This window comes from Trachurus japonicus, chromosome 24 (genome assembly GCF_045865225.1).
Source record: "Trachurus japonicus isolate A0001 chromosome 24, Traja_1.0".
Lineage (NCBI taxonomy): Eukaryota > Metazoa > Chordata > Actinopteri > Carangiformes > Carangidae > Trachurus > Trachurus japonicus.
In genome coordinates this window covers 4,907,405-4,926,327 of record NC_140930.1, presented here as the reverse complement: position 1 = coordinate 4,926,327, position 18,923 = coordinate 4,907,405, and the positions used below count along the sequence as shown (strand labels likewise).

Here is an 18,923-nt window from a genome sequence, read left to right as displayed (position 1 = left end):
TTTCTTCTTAAGCTCCCTAGGGAGGGGCCGCGGAGCAGCTGCTGCATTCAGGTGCCCACACACCTGACAGGAAATGTAAAGCGACGTCTATACTTCCCCTCTGAGCTGCCACCACCACCAGTAGCAGACAGACGTCACATTTACAGACCTGCTCCACAGCGCCTGAAGGCAACACGGGAGCTAAATCTGTTAAACAAACCTAAACAACATGAACATGAAACAAACAAAGACAGAGAGTGATGAGGAGCAAAGACTGAAGGAGGCCTGGGCAGGAAGTTCATGCTTTTATTGTGGGATGTAAAGGTTATTATTATGGTTAAATATTAAATTGTGAACATGTTTTTGTTTGTTGTGGAGGTGTTTTTGAGGCGGGGGTTGCAGTAAGAGCTGCAGGTCTGAACAGGTTTTGAGACATTCAAGGTTTGTGAAGACGAGTGGGTGAAGACGACGGCGACACGCCCTGATCCTGGATCAGTTCTCAGGCTGAACTGATCCACCTGAAACCATCAGAGTCAAAACACACGTTACACAAACATGAAGCGTCTGAACGAGCGTGAACGTTAAAGCTGCTGTTAATTTAGATTGTAGGGTCTTTTAAATAGTTTTTCCTGCAGTTTTATACTTTTATTCTATTTTTCTCATAAATATTATAGTTTAAAGTAGGAGGTGGGGAAACAGCACAGTATTGTGATATTTTGTGTCAAGTATAAAATACAAATGAAAGTTTTTGGCAGTAAAGTCCTTCATGTGACTGTTGATCAGTCTGTGTCATTTAGCCAGAATAAAAAATGATCTAAATGAGATAAAAAAAATTGACCTTTGTAAAAAAAAAAAAAAAAAGGTAATAAATTGCAATGTATCACAATTTGTTATTACATTTTTCAGAGAAAGAAGTTAGAGTTGAAAGGGAAAAAAAGGCAAAATAATAAGTTCAAATTTCCTTTTTATGGAAAAAGCACAAAAAACATAAATACTGAGGAAAAAATGTTAATTAAAAAAAAAAACTAAAACAAGTTGTTAAAGAATGAGTAAAATCTGTCTGTGCAGACGAGTCGGCTAATCCTCAACACATGAAGATGAACTCTCCACTTCAACACAAATTTTATTCTTTTAAGAAAAAGTTTCACAATTTAGAAACACATGAAATTAAAAAGTTAAAAAACAAAACTAAATAACGTTTTTTTATCTGTACAGATTTAAAACCTCAGACGACGACGACATCGTCTAAAAAAAAACTGTTTAAAAGAGGAGGACAGGTCGTTTCAGTGAGTTTGCGTCAGGGCCGTTCCCTCCCTCACTCCGTCACCGGCGAGCGGCCTTGCGGTTCTCCAGCAGCAGAACCACCAGGCGGCTCTTCAGCGTCGGCAGCTTCCTGTCGTAGTTTTCCTGCAGCGCCGCCGCCAGCCGCAGGCGGAGGCTCCGCAGGCTCGGCCGGCGCTCGCAGCTCGGCACGTTGAGCAGCGTGTGGAAGAAGTCGGACCAGAGATCGCTGTGGGGGTTCCTGAGGGAAACCGGAGGGAGGGAGGAGGGGGTTCATTCAGTGGAGGTGGAGCTTCAATGTGATTTATACTGTACATAAACAGGGCCGGCCCTAGGATTTTGGTGGCCCCCTAAACAAGATTTTTGTTTGTGGCCCTGCACTCTAAGCGCAAACACCAAATCACTGGTTAAAACTGAATACAGACATGTTTATGCCCGCTGAGGTTTGAGGCCATTTTCTCGAATGAACATATTTTCTTGATCTTTTTAAGATACTTGCAGATGTAACAATACTCAAGTGTTTTATGTCTAAATATTAGAACCTCTGCTGTAAGCACACTGAGGCCAATTTGCCCTAGAACACTGTATAAAGAAATAATTTAGGCCAAATGCTAGAAATTTGAGGTCTGCTTTTTGAAAAATTTCAAATCCCTTGTGAAAACCCACCTTCAGTCATGAGAATGAACTGTTTTGGTGCTTCAAATAGGATATGAATACAGTAATAGATACGTGTAGAAAACAAGTCTAAAATGACATTTTGTAAGATTACTTTTTGAGCACAAATGTTGTCATTCTGCCATTCTATTTTCACCAAATGTCTCAAATGTGAGATAAAAGAAGCTGAATATTGACTTCAAATTACATATAAAGCTCATAGCGTGCACGTGCAGACCTCAGGATGTTTAAATGACTTGAATGAACCCCGGTACCTTTCTGATCATGTGGCCCCCCACCTAACGGCTGTGGCCCTAAACAACCGCATAGAGTGTTTATGCCAGGGGCCGGCCCTGTACATAAATACTGTACATGTATGGACATATTGGTGAGTTACTGATCAGTAATTTACCGTCTCAATGCGGCGTTTGACTTCCAGACTCCGTCCTCGTTGGTCACCCGCATGTACGTCCCAAACAGCAGACAGTGAACGGTGCCGGCGATTCCAAAGTAGTCCGTCTGAAAACACAACAACACACACACGAATAAATAAAACAGCTTCAGCACATTTTCTGTCAATATTTCTGATTTTATTCATCAGATCATAGATATTTATCAGTTTCTTTAAATCGTACATCAGTGATTTATAAACACTTAACACGTCCTAGTCTATCTTTATTTGATATAAATTGTATAGTATATGCATATTTTTTGCACTAGAATATCTTTTATTCATTCTGATTTATTTTATTAAAATTTTTTTTCTTATTTCATCACTACTTTTTTTGTACCTTTTGCACCCGACAGCACGCCAAGTTCCTTGTGCTGTAAAGTGACTTTTACTGCTCTTGACAATAAAAAACTTTTCTGATTCTTTCTTTAATTTCCTTATATGACATGTTTTTCCAGTTTTTTTTTCTCAAAGGGACAACGAGGAGTTTGCTTTTGGTTATCAAAGAGTCTCATATTAATGTGGATGAATCTATGTTACCCACTTGTTAATGGGTCCTTTTTTGATAAATATATCGTTTTTTTGTTATTATCGACCTGCCCAGCATTTCCTACTTTCGGTTTCCCGGACGCTGCCCGGCGGGTCATGGGAATAACGCCGCCGAATCGCTGTTTATGGTCGGAACTACAACGGTATCTGATCGTCTTCGAACCTCCGACTTTCATTCTTAATCAATGAAAACATTCTTGGCAAATGTTTTCGCTTTCGTCCGGCTTGCGCTGCTCCAAGAATTTCACGGTGCGCGCGGAGGCTCATAAATGTAGTGTGAAAACACTTTGCTTTCCAAACCTCCTTGTTGTCCCTTTAAATACATATATTTTTGACCAAAGTTTGATACATTTAATTATTTTTCTCATATTTCCTTCAGTGTTTCTGTCTCTTTATTTTACTCACCTGGTAGTTCCACGGTTTCCCGCTCAGCATCTCCGTGCACTGGAAGCCCGACGTCTGGCACTTGGCGGTGAACGCGGTGCCTTGTGGGAAAAGCTCCATGTCGATGCTCTGGCCGAGGTCGATGAGGACGAGGCCGTGGTCCACGTTCTCCGCCTCGAAGCTCTTGTTGTCCAGGAACCTGAGACACAACGACAGCGAGAGCGGGGACAGAGTTCATGAAACCTAGAGTTGTGAGTTATGGAAACCTAGAGTCTTCAAAATATACAAAGAGGATAAAAAAGAAACAGGATCAGTCCGCTTTAAAAAAAAACCCATCACTTTTATCAAATTAACTTAAAAAAAGAAGGCTTGCAGTCTTTCCCTCCATGTTTGTCACATGAAGCCCATGTTGCTTTTGGTTTCCCATCGTCGGTTGCCTGGTTACCGTACCTGTCTCCCAGCATGAAGTTGTCCGGCTTGATGTCGGCGTGGACGATGCCGACGGCGTGAAGCTGCTCCACCATGTGCAGGATGCAGACGGCGAAGTACATGACCAGAGGCTGAGGCATCAGCTTGTCGCTCAGAGTCTTATACATGTTGACGGCGTTCTGAGGGAGAAGAAGGGATGAGACCGACCGACGTTAGAGAGAGGGAGGGAGAGAGAGAGAGAAAGAAAGAAAGAGGGGGGGCAAAGAGAGAAAGAGAGAGAGAAACAAAGAGCGAAAGAGAGAGGTAGAAAGAGAAAAAAGAGAGTGAGAAAGAGAAAATTAAAGAGAGAGAATGAAGAGAGGGAGAAAGAAAGAAAGAAATAGAGAAAGAAAGAGATAGAATGAGAGAAAAAGAGAGGGGGAGAGAGAAAAAAGAAATAGAGAGAAAGAGCGAAAAAGAGAGATAGGATGAGAGAAAAAAGAAAGAAAGAGAGAAAAAAAGACAGAAAGAAAGAGAGAGCGAAAAAGAGAAGAAGAGATAGAGCGAAAAAGAGAGAAGAAAGAAAAAGACAGAGAGAGTGAGAGAAAGAGAAAAAGAGAGGGGGAGAGAAAAAAAGAAAGAAAGAAAAAGAGATAGAATGAGAGAAAAAAGACAGAGCGAAAAAGAGAAGGAGAGACAGAGAAAAAGAGAGAAAGGGAAAACAGAAATAAATAGAGACAGAAAGAAAAAGAGATAGAATGAGAGAAAAAAGACAGAAAGAAAAAGAGGAGACACAGAGAGAAAAAAGAAAGAGAGAAAAAAGACAGAGAAAGAAAAAGAGAGTGAAAAAGAGATGGAGAGACAGAGAGAAAAAGGAAAAAGAGAGAAAAAAGACAGAGAGAGAAAGAGAAGAGTGTGGTGTAGTTACCAGCAGCGTGCCGTGGCCGTGCAGCTCTCCCAGCAGGACGCTGCCGTTGTGGAACAGATGAGCCGAGCGGACGCTGCTGAACAGGTGACGGACGCCGCGCGGCAGCCGAGCGTCCAGCTGCGTGTTGACGTAGAACTCCCACGGGTTGGCCGGTTTCTGCACCTGACGACACGAAGAGGAGACAGAGGACGGAGACTCAGTTTACTCTTCTAGAACAAGAGGAACATCGACGACGTGTTGCGATCTTTATTATATTTTTTTATCTTCTCACCTTAAGCACCATCTTCTCCGAGGTCCGGGGGTCGGTCGCCTGGTAAACCGTCGCGAACGCTCCTTCACCGAGGACGCCGTCCACCTGCAGCGACGCCCGTCCTGTCAGAGGACACACACACACACAGCAGGTCCAGTTACAAAGCTGCTGTTTCTAAGTTTACATGTTTGTTTCATGTTAAATAACTGACATTTTTTTTTTATTAATTTAACTGTTTGTTTTTTTAAATGTATATAGTGCAACACAGGTTGCGGAGGACACATAACCAAATACTGGTGATTAGATCAACAAACAAGTAACATAACAATAAACAGAGAGAAAAGTGAAAAAAAAAAAAAGTTGGCCTTAGATTTTTTTCTCTTGTGTGATTGATTTCTCAACAAGGAGAGAAAACAGTAGTCGGTGTTTACAGAAGCGTATTGCATTCACTTGAAAAAACAAATACAAAAACAGTATTTTTCCTGTTCCGGTTTTTACAGTAATTTATTTTTTATTTTTTGAGAATTTTTTTCCTGACCAAACAACATTTCAAAATCCTGCCTGCAAGAAGCTCCCACCACGTTAAGCTGCTGCAGTCAGGTCAACCTCCACTTATACCCCAAAAAACTGAAAAATAAATAAATAATTCAGAAAAAATTACTCCAAAAAACAGAACTTTTCTTTTTCAAGTGAATTCAATATGCTTCTGAAAGTATAACTAGTAGTATAACTAAAGAAAGAAAGAGAGAGGAAAACTAAATAAACAGTAGTCCTGTAACTCTTTGACTGGTGAGGTTTTGTTATTTCTGTTTTGAACTTCTCTGCTAGCCTAGAAACCTAGACGGGTCTAGAAACGAGCCATAGGAACTTTTTGAGTTTCGAACACGGTTTGTGTTCACCAATCACAGCGCTCTATCTGTTTAGAGAGTCGTTGGGCGGCTTAACGCCATGACGACATACATTTGAATTGGCTTGTCAGGCTGTCGTCATCCTGCTCTTTGCTCTGATTGGTCGTAGCGCTACCCTATTGGTGCAGAGGCAGTTTGAAAGACAGCCTTCATCCCGCCCCCTGGATTGAGCCGAGGTCTACCGGTCGTTGCCAGACTAGACATGTTAATGATATAGTCTGGCTTGTCAGGCTACTTCTCTGCAGCTCAGACCGATCACCTCCTGATCACCTGATCAATAACCTGATTGGCTGCTGGCTGCTCACCCATGCTGATGGTGGTCTTGGGGCTGATGCTGGGGACGCCGCAGGGCCACGTGACGCAGCGAGGGTGGGCGCTGAGGGGCGGAGTCAGAGCGGAGAGCAGCTCGTTGATCAGCTGCTCGTCCCACGGGTCCGGCACCACGTGACCCGACGACGACGACGATGGAGATGATGATGATGACGATGATGATGATGCGTTCATGGACACGTGGCCGCGCGGCGTCGGGCCTCGGTCCGGACTCATCATGGGTTGATCCGTGGAGCTGAACGGCGGCGGCGGCGCTGCTGCTGCTGCCGCTGCTGCCGGGCTCATGGACACGTCGGTGCAGATTCGACTCTGCTCCGGACTCATGGGAACGTCGTCGTTTTGTTCGGCGCCATGACGACGAGGACTCACGAAGGCGTCCAGTTCCAGATCGGGCTCCACCACCGCCGCCGCCGCCTGAGGGCTTCTGCTGCGGAGCCAGTCCGGTTTGGGAGCGCACGCCGGGCTCATCATGGAAACGTCACAGCCCGGATTCTGGACCAGTTCCTCCTCCTCCTCCTCCTCCTCCTCTTCCTCCTCCTGCTCCTCCAGGATCTTGAAGGTTTCAGTTCTGGGTTTGAGTGGGAGCAGCGAGGTCCGTGTGGGCGGCTGCGGTTGCTCCGGGCTGCTGTACACTTCCCAGCCCGGCGCGGCGCTCCTAGAGGAGGAGTCGGCAGCGGCAACGGTGGTGGCGCTGCAAAGCGTGTGGTCTCTGAAGGAGAGAACGGCCGGAGGAGGAGGCTGCACCATGGTGATGGAGGAGGAGGAGGAGAGGAGGAGGTGACCGTCGCCCACGGTGATGGTGCCGTGGCGCTCCGAGGACGGGACCAGCTGAGAGACCGCCGTGTCCGAGAGCTTCTCGTCAGACGGGCTCTGCTCCAGGATCGGACTGAGACGGGGACAGAACATAGAGGGAGATATATGACTTCTTTCTGATTATTATTATAAAGAGAAGGTGTAGATTAAAGGGATAGTTCAACATTTTGGCAAATTGGCCCATTGCCATAATCCCTATAGTCATAGCAGTAGGTTTGTTACCTTTAATTGTCGGTGCAAGCTATTTTTAGAACGGCGGAGCAGAGCCGTGAGCTGCTCAGAGCTACGCTACGGAGGCTCATGGGATTTCTTGGTTTCCCTCATCAAACTCATCAAATACACAATCCAACAACTCCACAACGCTCTGGTGGACAAGTTGTGACCTGCACATTCACCACGCTATGAGATAATAACACAACGTTACCAGACAGAGTTGTTTTAGAGGTAAATACAGAGACTGCTTGATGAAAAACTGTCCCCGAAGATAACGCTCATCAGCTGTTTTGCATGAATTTCCCTCTAAAACAACTCTGTCTGGTAACGTTGTGTTATTATCTCATAGCGTGGTGAATGTGCAGGTCACAACTTGTCCACCAGAGCATTTTGGAGTTGTTGGATTGTGTATTTGATGATGAGTTAGATTTCCATTATTCAGAGACCTCCGTGTCTTTTTATGAGGACAGTGGTCGTCATGACGACCAGAGAAGCATCGGATCAGTTACCTCAGTTTCTTGGTCTGACGTCGGATGAAAGCGTCTTCGTCTTCGTCTTCACCGTCACAATCGTTCTCTGAGGAAGGAGGAATAATAATTACTATAATAATAATGATCATGATCATGTTTTGGATGAGAAGCTGTGATGTGTCTAAGATGTTCTCCCCCAGATCATCTATTGATTGATCGATCGATTGATTGATTATGTGTACCTTGGTCCTGGAAGAAGGCGCTGCTGACCGGGGTCTTGTGTGTGAAGGGCGTGGAGACGAACTGGGCCAACAGGGCGAAGTCTGTGGTGCTGTTGGGACAAGCAGCCAGAGAGTTGAGGGAGTTGTAGCGAGCGCCCCACATGGTGCTCTCATCAGGCATCTGGTCTGGAGGAGGAGTGTCCTGGACAAACAGAACAAACAAAACAACATTATTATTATTGATCAGTCATCGTTTCCTCTGAATGTTCACAGTTAAGATTAAATCACAAAGATGTAAAACCTCAGATAGTCGTGACTTTTAATCTCTACGGAAGCTGCAGTTTGTTCTGTCTTTATAAAACTTTAATAACTCGTTTTTATTTCACATTTTCTCGAGTCAAGATTGAATCATTTAAAGGGATAGTTCAACATTTTGGCAAATTGTCCCATTGCCATAATCCCTATAGTCATAGCAGTAGGTTCGTACAACAGTTTCGAACAAGACAGAGTCGTTTTAGAGGTAAATTCATGCAAAACCGCTGATGCACGTTGCCTCCAGGGACAGTTTTTCATCAAGCAGTCTCTGTATTTACCTCTAAAACAACTCTGTCTGGTAACGTTGTGTTATTATCTCATAGCGTGGTGAATGTGCAGGTCACAACTTGTCCACCAGAGCGTTGTGGAGTTGTTGGATTGTGTATTTGATGAGTTTGATGAGGGAAACCAAGAAATCCCATTAGCCTCCGTAGTGTAGCTCTGAGCTCTGCTCCGCCGTTCTAAAAACAGCTTGCACCAACAATTAAAGGCAACGAACCTACTGCTATGACTATAGGGATTATGGCAATGGGACAATTTGTCAAAATGTTGAACTATCCCTTTAAATTTAAACAAACTTCACAAAGTATTCCAGAACAAAGGGGGGAAAGAAACAGATTTTTAATTTTGCATTTGAAAATAGAAAATGCAAATTCATTAAAAAGGAAAAAAAAAGTTTATAATCTCATCATCTTTAATAAAACGCAGCATCAGTTGCGTCCGTACTCACGTTGGGTTTGTCCGTCTTGGACGCTGCGATCTCAGCCAGAGCTCGGACTGGTTTCTGCTTCTCAGCCGCCGACGGAGCAGCACCTCTGAAAACACACACAAACACAGAGGAGTTTTACTCATTAGAGAATATTTTACTACATATATTTTAAGTTGTGTAGTGTTGTCTAATCCATATTTACCGTCCGTTTTCTTTGTCGGTGTCGTCCTGGAAGATGGTGAACGGAGCAGCAGCTGCTGCAGGAGGACGAGGGTGAGAGAAGGAGGAGGAGGAGGCTGCTGCTGCAAACACACACACATCAACACACGGTTAACAGGCAGAAATATAAATAAAATAAATATAACAAAAGAAGTAGAGGTGTGCCAAAAAATCGGTTCACATAAGAATCGCAATTCTCATTTAATACGATTCAGAATCGATATAAAATGTCCCAAAATCGATAAAAAAAATTAAAAAAAAGAAACCAATCTGCTGGCTGTCGGCCTCCATTTCCTTAGATTTTAAAAGGCAGCATGTAACTGCACTATTTTTTTAATAAAGAGGCACTTTTAATTTAGTTATTTAAGCAATATGTGATATTGCTTTTATGCAACAGTCTCAACAATTCCATCTAAGCATGGATAAATGTTTAAAACTGAATAAATGTGAAAAAGACACTTTTTAGTCATTCTGTCTTGCAAAGCAGACTGTAGTAGATCATGATGATCCTTTGCACACCGATAGACTGAAGCAGAAATCATTAGGAATCAAATTGTTTTGAATTGAAAATCGATTTTGAATCGAATCGTACACCCAAAAATCAGAATCGAATCTAAGTGTGAGATAGTAAGAGATTCCCACCCCTAAAAAGAAGACAGGGTTCCTACAGCTTAAGCCAACTTAAATTTAAGACTTTTTAAGAAATTTGTAATGCCAGTTGAAATGAAATTTCAGACCGACTTCATAATAAACACAAATGCAAAAAAAACAAAAAAAAAACGTCACCACATCTATTACATAGGGTTAAGGACAATTTTACCCACTTTCCTATGTGGTCCAAGGTAAAGTGACTGCTACATGAATGATTGGGGGGCGGGGGGGGTGACTGATTTGGGAGCTGGTGGCGGTAAGAAATTTAGCAGTGACGGCCGCCACTAACTTCTCTATGTCAGAATGTTACCAATTATTTTGAGATATTGAGACTAATTATAATCATAAAATCCCACTTACCAAGTGTTAACATTTTTAAGACGTTTGAAAAATTGATTTAATTTTGAATGCCAATTAAGGCCTTGTTTTTAGATTAATGAATTATTAATACAAACTCACCGTATCTCTGGTAACCACCGTCAGCCTCCGTGTGCAGCGCTGCAGACGTGTTGTTGAACGGATCCTCCAGCAGAGTGGGAGCCTGGAACATGTCCATGATGACGTCTGACAGGAACAACCAGAGGAAAAAACATCCTCATTTAACGTGATCGCAGCTTTTTCTCCTCGTGTTTTAAAGGGATAGTTCACCCAAAATTCAAATTTCACTCATTATCTACTCACCCTCATGTGGACTAAGGGCTGGGAGAAGTTTCAGAGTCCTCCGTGGCTTCTCTGAGTTACAGGGGGTCTCGGCGTAGCAGTGCATGTCCATATAACGGTTGCAAATGGATACCAACTGTCTTCGTAACAAAAAGACACACCAAAAAACATCCACATACCTCCATGCTGCTCGTATGTAATGTCCGTCTTGTATTGAAGCCCCGAAATGCGAAATTGTCCCGAAAAAAATTAAATAAGTCTATGTTTTAAGCTTGTTTTGTAGCGGAAGCTTCTCGAAGCTCTTCTTCCCGGTTCGTCCAAATTTGGACGAACCGGGAAGAGGAGCTTCTGCTACAAACAAGCTTGAAAAATAGACTTATTTAATTTTTTCGGGACAATTTTGCATTTCGAGGCTTCAATACAAGACGGACATTACATACGAGCAGCATGGAGGTATTTGGATGTTGTTTGGTGTGTCTTTTTGTTACGAAGACAGTTGGTATCCATTTGCAACCGTTATATGGACATGCACTGCTACGCCGAGACCCCCTGTAACTCAGAGAAGCCACGGAGGACTCTGAAACTTCTCCCAGCCCTTAGTCCACATGAGGGTGAGTAGATAATGAGTGAAATTTGAATTTTGGGTAAACTATCCCTTTAAACAGTTTTAGACGTTAACAGAAGATCTAGTCAAGACTGGAAACGTGTGACTGTGTATGGAAGCTCCTATGGGCCAAATTAAAACCAGTGCAGATCTTAAACCACCACCTGTGAGTTAAACCTCTGTGCTCACCCAGCGCTTCCCGTGTGTTGACGGTGGGCGACGGCAGCACCCGGGACGGTGTCGCCTGAACAAAACCCAGTGAAGTGTTTGGAGTGACGTGAGACAGGTTTACCGAGGCGCCGTGAGACACTGAGGGGGGAAACAAAACGGAGGGTTAAAAAACATCCAGAAGAAAAATAAAGACACAAGAAGTGAAGAGACAGGATTAATTAATTAACTCACCATCGAGTTTCTCCTCAGGCTCCTGCAGCTGGTTAATGTCTCTGAAAATAAAAGTTGTAAGAGGAAGATGTTTGTGTTAAAGCTCCTTCAGAATAAAAGTAGATGTTTGTGTTAAAGCTCCTTCAGAATAAAAGTAGATGTTTGTGTTAAAGCTCCATACAGTATAAAGGTAGATGTTTGTGTTAAAGCTCCATACAGTATAAAGGTAGATGTCCATGTGTAGCGTGATTATAAAGCAGCTCTAGGTTCTATATTAATACTGTGAAAGTATCAAAGCCTCAGTCCACAGAGAAATGCACACAGCCTGTATTCAGAAACTGAGCCTTAAAATCAGCCGTCAGGACTTCCTGTCACTTTGTGATGTCACAACAAAGCAGTCACACCCCCAAAAACCCTGCGCCCCTCAAATAAAATGTTTATCTACTACTTAATTTCCTCCATCTCTTGACACATTAAATAATTTTATCTCATTCAGAGGCGACTCACTGCTGTGTGGCGTTGTGCTCTAGAGGTTGACGGTTCTCCCAGATGTCGGGCTGAGCTGCAGGGGCGACGGCGGCGGCCGGTCTGTGGAGCGACAGGTTCATCTGCTGGACCGTGGAGATCCGGTCCGACTCCTTCGGCAGATGAACGCTCCTGTCAGCCAGGCCAGTGGGGGGATTATGGGAAACCTCTGAGCCGAGGAGGTCGGGGACAAAGATGGGGGCGGTGGCGCCGGGCGGTGCGGCCTCGCGGATGAAGGTCGGCTCGGCGTGAAGCCTGAGGCCCAGAGAGCGGCGGCTGCTCAGGCGGTTGGAGGGCCGAGGGCGAGCGGCAGAGAGCTGGAGGGGGTCGGAGGTCAGGGTGGCGGCTGGTTCTACGACAGGATGCTGAAACACAGAAAACAACTGTCTGATTAAATTCTTCACCCATTGAGAACTTTATTTTGAAAAAATCACAAATAAATAGGTATAAATGACTCTGACTTCCTCTTGTAAATGTGTAGAGGTGGAAACGTCACATGACCCAGGACAGTGTGAACTAGGGCCGTCAGAACGAACTTCGCTATTCGAATACAATTCGAATGTTAGTCAAAAGGGTGCGTCGCAACGTTCAGAGTAGTACACATGTTGATAAAACAACATGCAGTTATTGTTGTGCACAAGGTAAAGCTGCAGCTTCAAATATACAAGCAGAGTTTTTTTTAAATTGCCCGTTCATTCGGCCGCCACGGTGCGCGCATGCGTCCCCACTCTACACACACACTTTTTTTTTTTAAAAATTGATCGATCCGCGGACCACTTGTGTGCTGATCACGGATCAGCTGTGATCTGTTGCACCACAAGTTACTCTGTGCCCTAACCCCGCAGCCCCCGCAAGGAGGGGGGGGCGCCCCCGCCTATGAAGCCGTGTTTCCACCGAATCAACTATCTTTCTTCCTTTTTTTTTACCGCAACATATGGTTCACGTCAAGATAACTTAGGTATTTTTCCATAGTTCTCTTTGTTTAACACTTAAAGACTTTTGGTTAAGTAACCATGGACAGCTCCTATGCAGGTTCGTTCTGCTGTGTCGTTGTCGCCACCGTCATCGCTGCGCCCCCCCCTATAATGAGATTAAAATTTTTTTTAAAAACCCATAAAAAATTTGAATATTAGTCGAATATTTAACATAAGATGGGTTAGAAATTCGAACCTGATTTCGGGGGAAGATTGACAGCCCTAGTGTGAACTACAACAACCAGGGTTCAGACACAGTTTAGCCAACAAGTTTCCATGAGTATACATGACCTCTAAACTGTCAATGTATGCATGAAATATAAGAATAAAACTATGAAAAAAAAAAAAAAAATTACTTTCAGATTGGGATTTTCCCACCCTCTATTAAATATAAAAGGAGGCTAACACATGCTTGAGCTTTACACAGACGTGTCCTGTGAGTTTCAATGCCATGACAGCTGAGAATATTACTGCCAGATATTTTTAGTGTGAGAAAGAAATGTCAAGACTTTTCTAAAACTTTTGGGGTGTTTCATGTAAATAAATCATGCAATTAATCTTTTCTTTTCATTATTCTGAATCTGTATGCCATTATGTCACCAAATAATTTCCAGGAGATTGTAGCTCGGTACAATAGTGCATACAAACAGATCATTGAGTCGCTAAATGTGTGTTTTATCTATTGTTATATGTGGGTGATGTGTTAATGTGGGTATGTGTATACTGTATGTTGCATCTTGAGGATGTTTTGTACAGGTTGGTGAAAACAAGTTTCCTGCAAAGGACAAATAAAGCTGAATACAAAATACAAAATAATTAACCCAAATAACTTCAGATCAAACCAAACCAAGATTAAGTATTAAAATAAATATAATAGTTTACATTTTCCATACTTTTCCAGACCTGGAAAAGTATAAAATCAAATTCCATACTTTTCCATACTTGCGTAGGAACCCTGTATGAAATAATCTCTCAAATATGTTGTTTTTGTTTTTAAACCTCTCACTAGGCATTACTTTGGAAAAGAAATCCTTAGCGGGGTCTGAAAAAGTCAACTAGTAGCTGAAGTCACAACTCACGATGTGATGAATAATTTTCCAGGACATTTGACTTTTTTTTCTCATTTTCAATGACTGGAAAATGGTCAAACATAATCCAGGTTTTCCAGGTCGCGTGGGAACTCTGCATTATCAAATTCATGACTTTTCCAGGTTCTGAACACCAGTCTCACCCTGTGTGAAGGCGGCCGGCTGCTCAGATCTCCACAGGCCTGCAGGTCCTGGTCCACCTGCTGTAACATGGACTGCATGTTGCGGATTTCCTCCTCACGTTCCCTGAGGCGCCGCTCCACTTAAATAAAAAAAACACACACACATAAACGTTACAACAAATGTAACAACCCACAGTTGTTATTTTGAAGTCACAACATCCCTGTGTGTTGTTCAGTCTGGACTCACTCTGCTCTCTCTGCTCCTTCTCCCGTCTCTCCTGCAGCTGACGGAAGTACCGGGCCGCCCGGACTTCCTCGAAGCAGAACTCTGATCCTTCGCACTCCAGTTCGTCTGTCATGTACTCGGACACCGTCTGCACGCCGGCGCCGTGGCCGGAGGGAAGCGCTCCCGACGTCTCAGAGCGGGAGACGCTGCAGAGGAGGAGGAGGAGGATAGAGGTCACATGACATCAATCGTTTCTAATTATGTGTATTCAAATATGTACAGTCTGAGAAAGTAAAGATAAATTATATATAAACAATATAAATGTAATCTACATTGATACAGTGGGAGAGCAGCCTCAGACTTCTGGCCCACAGTGTTTGCGTTTAAAATAATAAATTACAATTTGTTTTACTTGACTTCAGATGTAAAGTGTCAGATAATGTTTGATTTTAAATTTTAATTTCATCTCATAAATTAACTTTAACTCTGAGAGAGACACTGTAAAGTTTCAGTATCTATAATATGACTCATTGTCACTCATCTTGTTTCCTTATTCGGTCATTATTAATCTCTGTGTGCAACATTTATTTTTACTTATTTATTAATTAATCTCATTTCATTTATTTATCCTTTAAAAATGACTCCACAGTGCCACCTGCTGGTTGAACTGACAGAAGCACAACCCTCACATTAACGGGAGACAATTTTTTTTAACATCAACTCACATGATGGTGGTTTTAACTGCAGCTGGTTTGGATGGACCGTCCACAGAGGCCTGGGACAGAGGACAGAGAGTTTAGTTTGTTTGGAAACACAACAAGGACTCACTAGATGATTATTATAGAAACACACACACCTTGCTCTGACCGGCCGGCTCTCTGTGTGATGACATCTGATTGGTTAAATGTGAGTTCTGCAAAGGGTTTCGACCTCCTGCTGAAAAACAAAAAACAAAACAAAACATCAAATAAAAATCAAAGCTTTATTTAATATTTTCAAGAAACACATAAGAAAACAAGAGAGTAAATTTTCTCTCACCTGCTGGCGTCTGGTTTCTGGTTCTTGCTTGAAACTGCCTGTTGATCAGATTTACATTATTTTTATTACAGAACATTTAAAACAACAGGAACTGACCCAGTGCTGTTGTGTTGATATGATAAGATAGTTATAAAGTCTTAAGTACACTCAAACAACATTGTATATATTATAATAATGTTATATATTTGCAATGTGTGCAATATTCTTTAGTATTTTTTCCCTTTACTCTTGTGTGTCTCCTATGATTGGTCCCTTGTGTCTTCTCTTTCATTCGTTTCTGCACAATATTTCCTATGTAGCTCTACTGTAATGTGCCTGTGTAAATGGCAGTAAATACCTAACCTAATATATTTTGAATGAGTTGATTGAGTTGTTGCACAGAACAGGACATTTATAAGTTTTATATTGGTCGGGATAAAGACGAATTAGTAGCTGTAGATTGTGGATGAATGTGAATTTGTGCTTAGAAAACAAAATAAAAACCAAAAACAGGATAAAAACACATCACATCCCGTTACAAAAGTCAAATCATTTAAAACAAAAAACATACTTATTTGTAAAACATGTCCAGACTGAAGGGAACTCATGAGAAATGTGTACTCAAACAAAATTTGAACCAGTGTGTCACCTTGTTCTTACCTGTATTCATGCAGAACCGTTTCGGCCGGCTGGGCCTGGTTCTCCGTGGCTTTCTGGTACACGGCGTCGGCCTGTTCGTTCAGGCCCCTCTGCTCAAACTGCTGAGCCCAGGCCAGGTAGAGAGCGGCCGTCCTGGTGCCGATGCCTTTACTGAAGACGTGGCTGTACAGAGCGACGGGGTCCGAGTAATAACTGGCCTGCAGGGAGGAGAGAGAGAGAAAGACGCTCAGGTGAGGGTTCAGCAGCCTGGACCACAACAAACAAACAAAGCGTATCAGTCAGTCAGACTTACACATTTGATGCAGTAGTTGACATATCTGATGTCGTCTGCGTATCGCTCCACGCTTATAAACCTCTGCACCAGAGTGTCGAACACCACTGACATCCCACTGCCGCCGTCTGCAGGTATCTTCTGCTCCAGGTACTCCACAAACCTGAGGACAAAGACAGTGAGGAGTGAACTCAAGGCTCTGCGATTATAGCTTCAACTACATGTGGTACTTTTGCATCAAACAAGTTGTAACTGTCACATTATTACAGAGTAAGAGGAACCAAAGAACAGTCTGGACTCCCGCTGCATAATTCACATATTTGATACAAGGATGAAGATTGAAAAATTGGAATATATGAATTAATGTTTTGTCTCCACAACATGGAGAAACGTCAGACAGGAAACAACCCTGAGAGACGATCAGGATCAGACACTTTAATATGAACGAGCAACCACAGCAATGTTGCTTAAATTACTGATGAAATTAACTAAATGTATTTAAATACATATCAATGAACTTCATGTCACTGTATGTCTCCACTACAATCTATCTGACAGCTATAGATACCAAACTAACAGTACAGTGAGAGCAGAAGTCACAATCAATGCTTTATGAATCAGTAAAAATGTTTCTAACTGATCAAACCTGATGATTTGCAGTTTTCTTTCTGATAAAAGTTTCAATAATTACACAAATAAAACTATAGGTTGACATAACAGTAAGTTTGAATGCATTATTTTGAATGACAGGAGCATTTCATTGATTTACTCTAAAGGAATTTACTTTGACTAATGCAGGACTTGTTATAGATTATGTCTTCTGTGTGATATTGTGCAGTTTATTGATCAATGTTCACGTCTCTCTAATCAATTTATATTACGTCAACAGTCAGAATAACGTCACTCACTTGTCCCATAGGTCCAGAGGGTCGTCTCCGGTGTACGAGCTGAATCTGCTCTCAAAACACCTGCGAAAGTGAAACGTGTAGTCATTTATCATCATGTTTAGTGGTTTTTATCTTGTTTTATTTGGTTATAAAATAGCGACAACTTCGTTACGTTGAGGGCTAACCGTTAGCATTAAGCTAACACCGGGTAAAACAAGTTTAGTGCTGACTTACTGTAAATACGCGGTGATATCCATTTCGCTTTGAATTTAAAATTTCATAAATAGTTGCAGAAAACAGGTTAATTCCTAACTCTGTTAATGTATCTTATTATTGAACTTTTACAGGTACATTTTAGCAGTAAGTTTGTTTGTTTCCTCCGAGCTCGAGTTGCTGCTGTTGTTCCTGCTGCGTTTGAAAATTCGCGCTTAGCCAATAGCAACGCGAGGATTCGACGGCGCGTCATAAGGCCACGCCCCCATCACGTGACGTAACATCCGGGGTAGAAATACATTGGAAAAAGCAGCCTGTACACAAAGAATAAAATAAAGTTTTGATAGTTTATCTCTGGTTCATGACAAATAACTATGAATTTTTTTTTAATCAATTCATAGACAATTGATTTTTTAGATTTTTGTAATTAATTTGTTAATCATCCAGTTCTTTGTTATTTGAGTGTGTGTGTGTGTTGTCAGAAGAAATGTTGCATGTCAGTATTTTACATCAGAGAATGATCAGTAGACAAAATCATTGCCAATTCATTTGTGATTAATTTAAGAGACCATCTTTAATAGAAACTGACACTTTATCACATCAACTTGCCAGTGAGTTTTTTACCCCAGGAGAATTCATCATGTATATTACAGTAAAAAAAAATACAATAAAAAACTGCAAAAATAAGTTTTGTGCAGTAAATTTTAAGAGATATGAATTTCAATCTTTTTTCTTTATTCCACTTTTAAAGTTTTGGTCATATAAAATAGTGTATTAAATGTGTCATGAGTGTTTTAATGATATAGGGTGATGTAATTCCACCTTTGTGAACAATAATACTTATTTGTATTTGTATACCAAAGTGCTGGATAGATAGATAGATAGATAGATAGATAGATAGATAGATAGATAGATAGATAGATAGATAGATAGATAGATAGATAGATAGATAGATAGATAGATAGATAGATAGATAGATAGATAGATTTTTGTCATTCAGGAAAACATACACCTTGCAGTGAATGTATGAACGTTTCTGTGGCTATGACACTGATAAAAACAGAGAATAATAAATTAGAATAGAGCTATATAAAAATATATACGTATATAAATACACAAAAGAAAGACAGGAAATATTGCACACCAGACTGGGGGGGGGGGCAAAAGACAAAAAAATAATAATTTATATAAGGAAGATAGGATAAGAGGATAAGAATAAAAGGGAATAGATAATAAGCCACAAAAGAAGACAGACAGATTAAAAATACAATAAAATGAGAATAAAAAGACAAACAAGAACAGAGAACATACAACTCTTATGTTGAGGTAAAAGCCAAAGAATAAAAGTAAATTTAGTTGTTCAGGATAAACCACAGATTACATATATCGTTATCAAGTGTACGATAATCAATAACAACTGTCAAAAGCGATCAAATATCGATCACTTGCTCAGAGTCGCCGCTGCCTGGTCGGATACATGAAACCTTCTTTTTACAGTCTATGCATGAAACCTGAGCTGAGCAGCCCGTGGGAAACGCTGTGGGGAAACCCCGTACACGAAG

The 18,923-nt window shown here is 41.8% G+C and overlaps 1 protein-coding gene across 2 annotated transcripts; it reads right to left on the bottom strand.

Annotated features, from left to right (window-relative positions):
• Window positions 1-1,262: 1,262 nt before the first annotated feature.
• bub1 (BUB1 mitotic checkpoint serine/threonine kinase) lies at window positions 1,263-17,569 on the bottom strand. Of its 2 annotated transcripts, none has more exons than XM_085770974.1 (24): window positions 17,383-17,569; window positions 17,170-17,229; window positions 16,283-16,424; window positions 15,991-16,187; window positions 15,352-15,389; window positions 15,170-15,249; window positions 15,039-15,088; window positions 14,335-14,519; window positions 14,109-14,227; window positions 11,886-12,268; window positions 11,400-11,440; window positions 11,187-11,306; window positions 10,193-10,297; window positions 9,066-9,165; window positions 8,885-8,969; window positions 7,861-8,041; window positions 7,658-7,724; window positions 6,098-7,008; window positions 4,906-5,006; window positions 4,635-4,796; window positions 3,749-3,906; window positions 3,320-3,497; window positions 2,327-2,433; window positions 1,263-1,501 (listed from the first exon to the last, which is right to left on the bottom strand). In XM_085770974.1, the coding sequence occupies exons 1-24, from the start codon at window positions 17,403-17,405 to the stop codon at window positions 1,303-1,305; spliced, it is 3,792 nt and encodes a 1,263-aa protein (XP_085627100.1). In that variant the 5' UTR covers window positions 17,406-17,569; the 3' UTR covers window positions 1,263-1,302. The 2 variants fall into 2 exon arrangements, with proteins under 2 accessions (XP_085627100.1, XP_085627101.1); XM_085770975.1 differs by having other exon boundaries at window positions 9,066-9,162.
• Window positions 17,570-18,923: the final 1,354 nt, after the last annotated feature.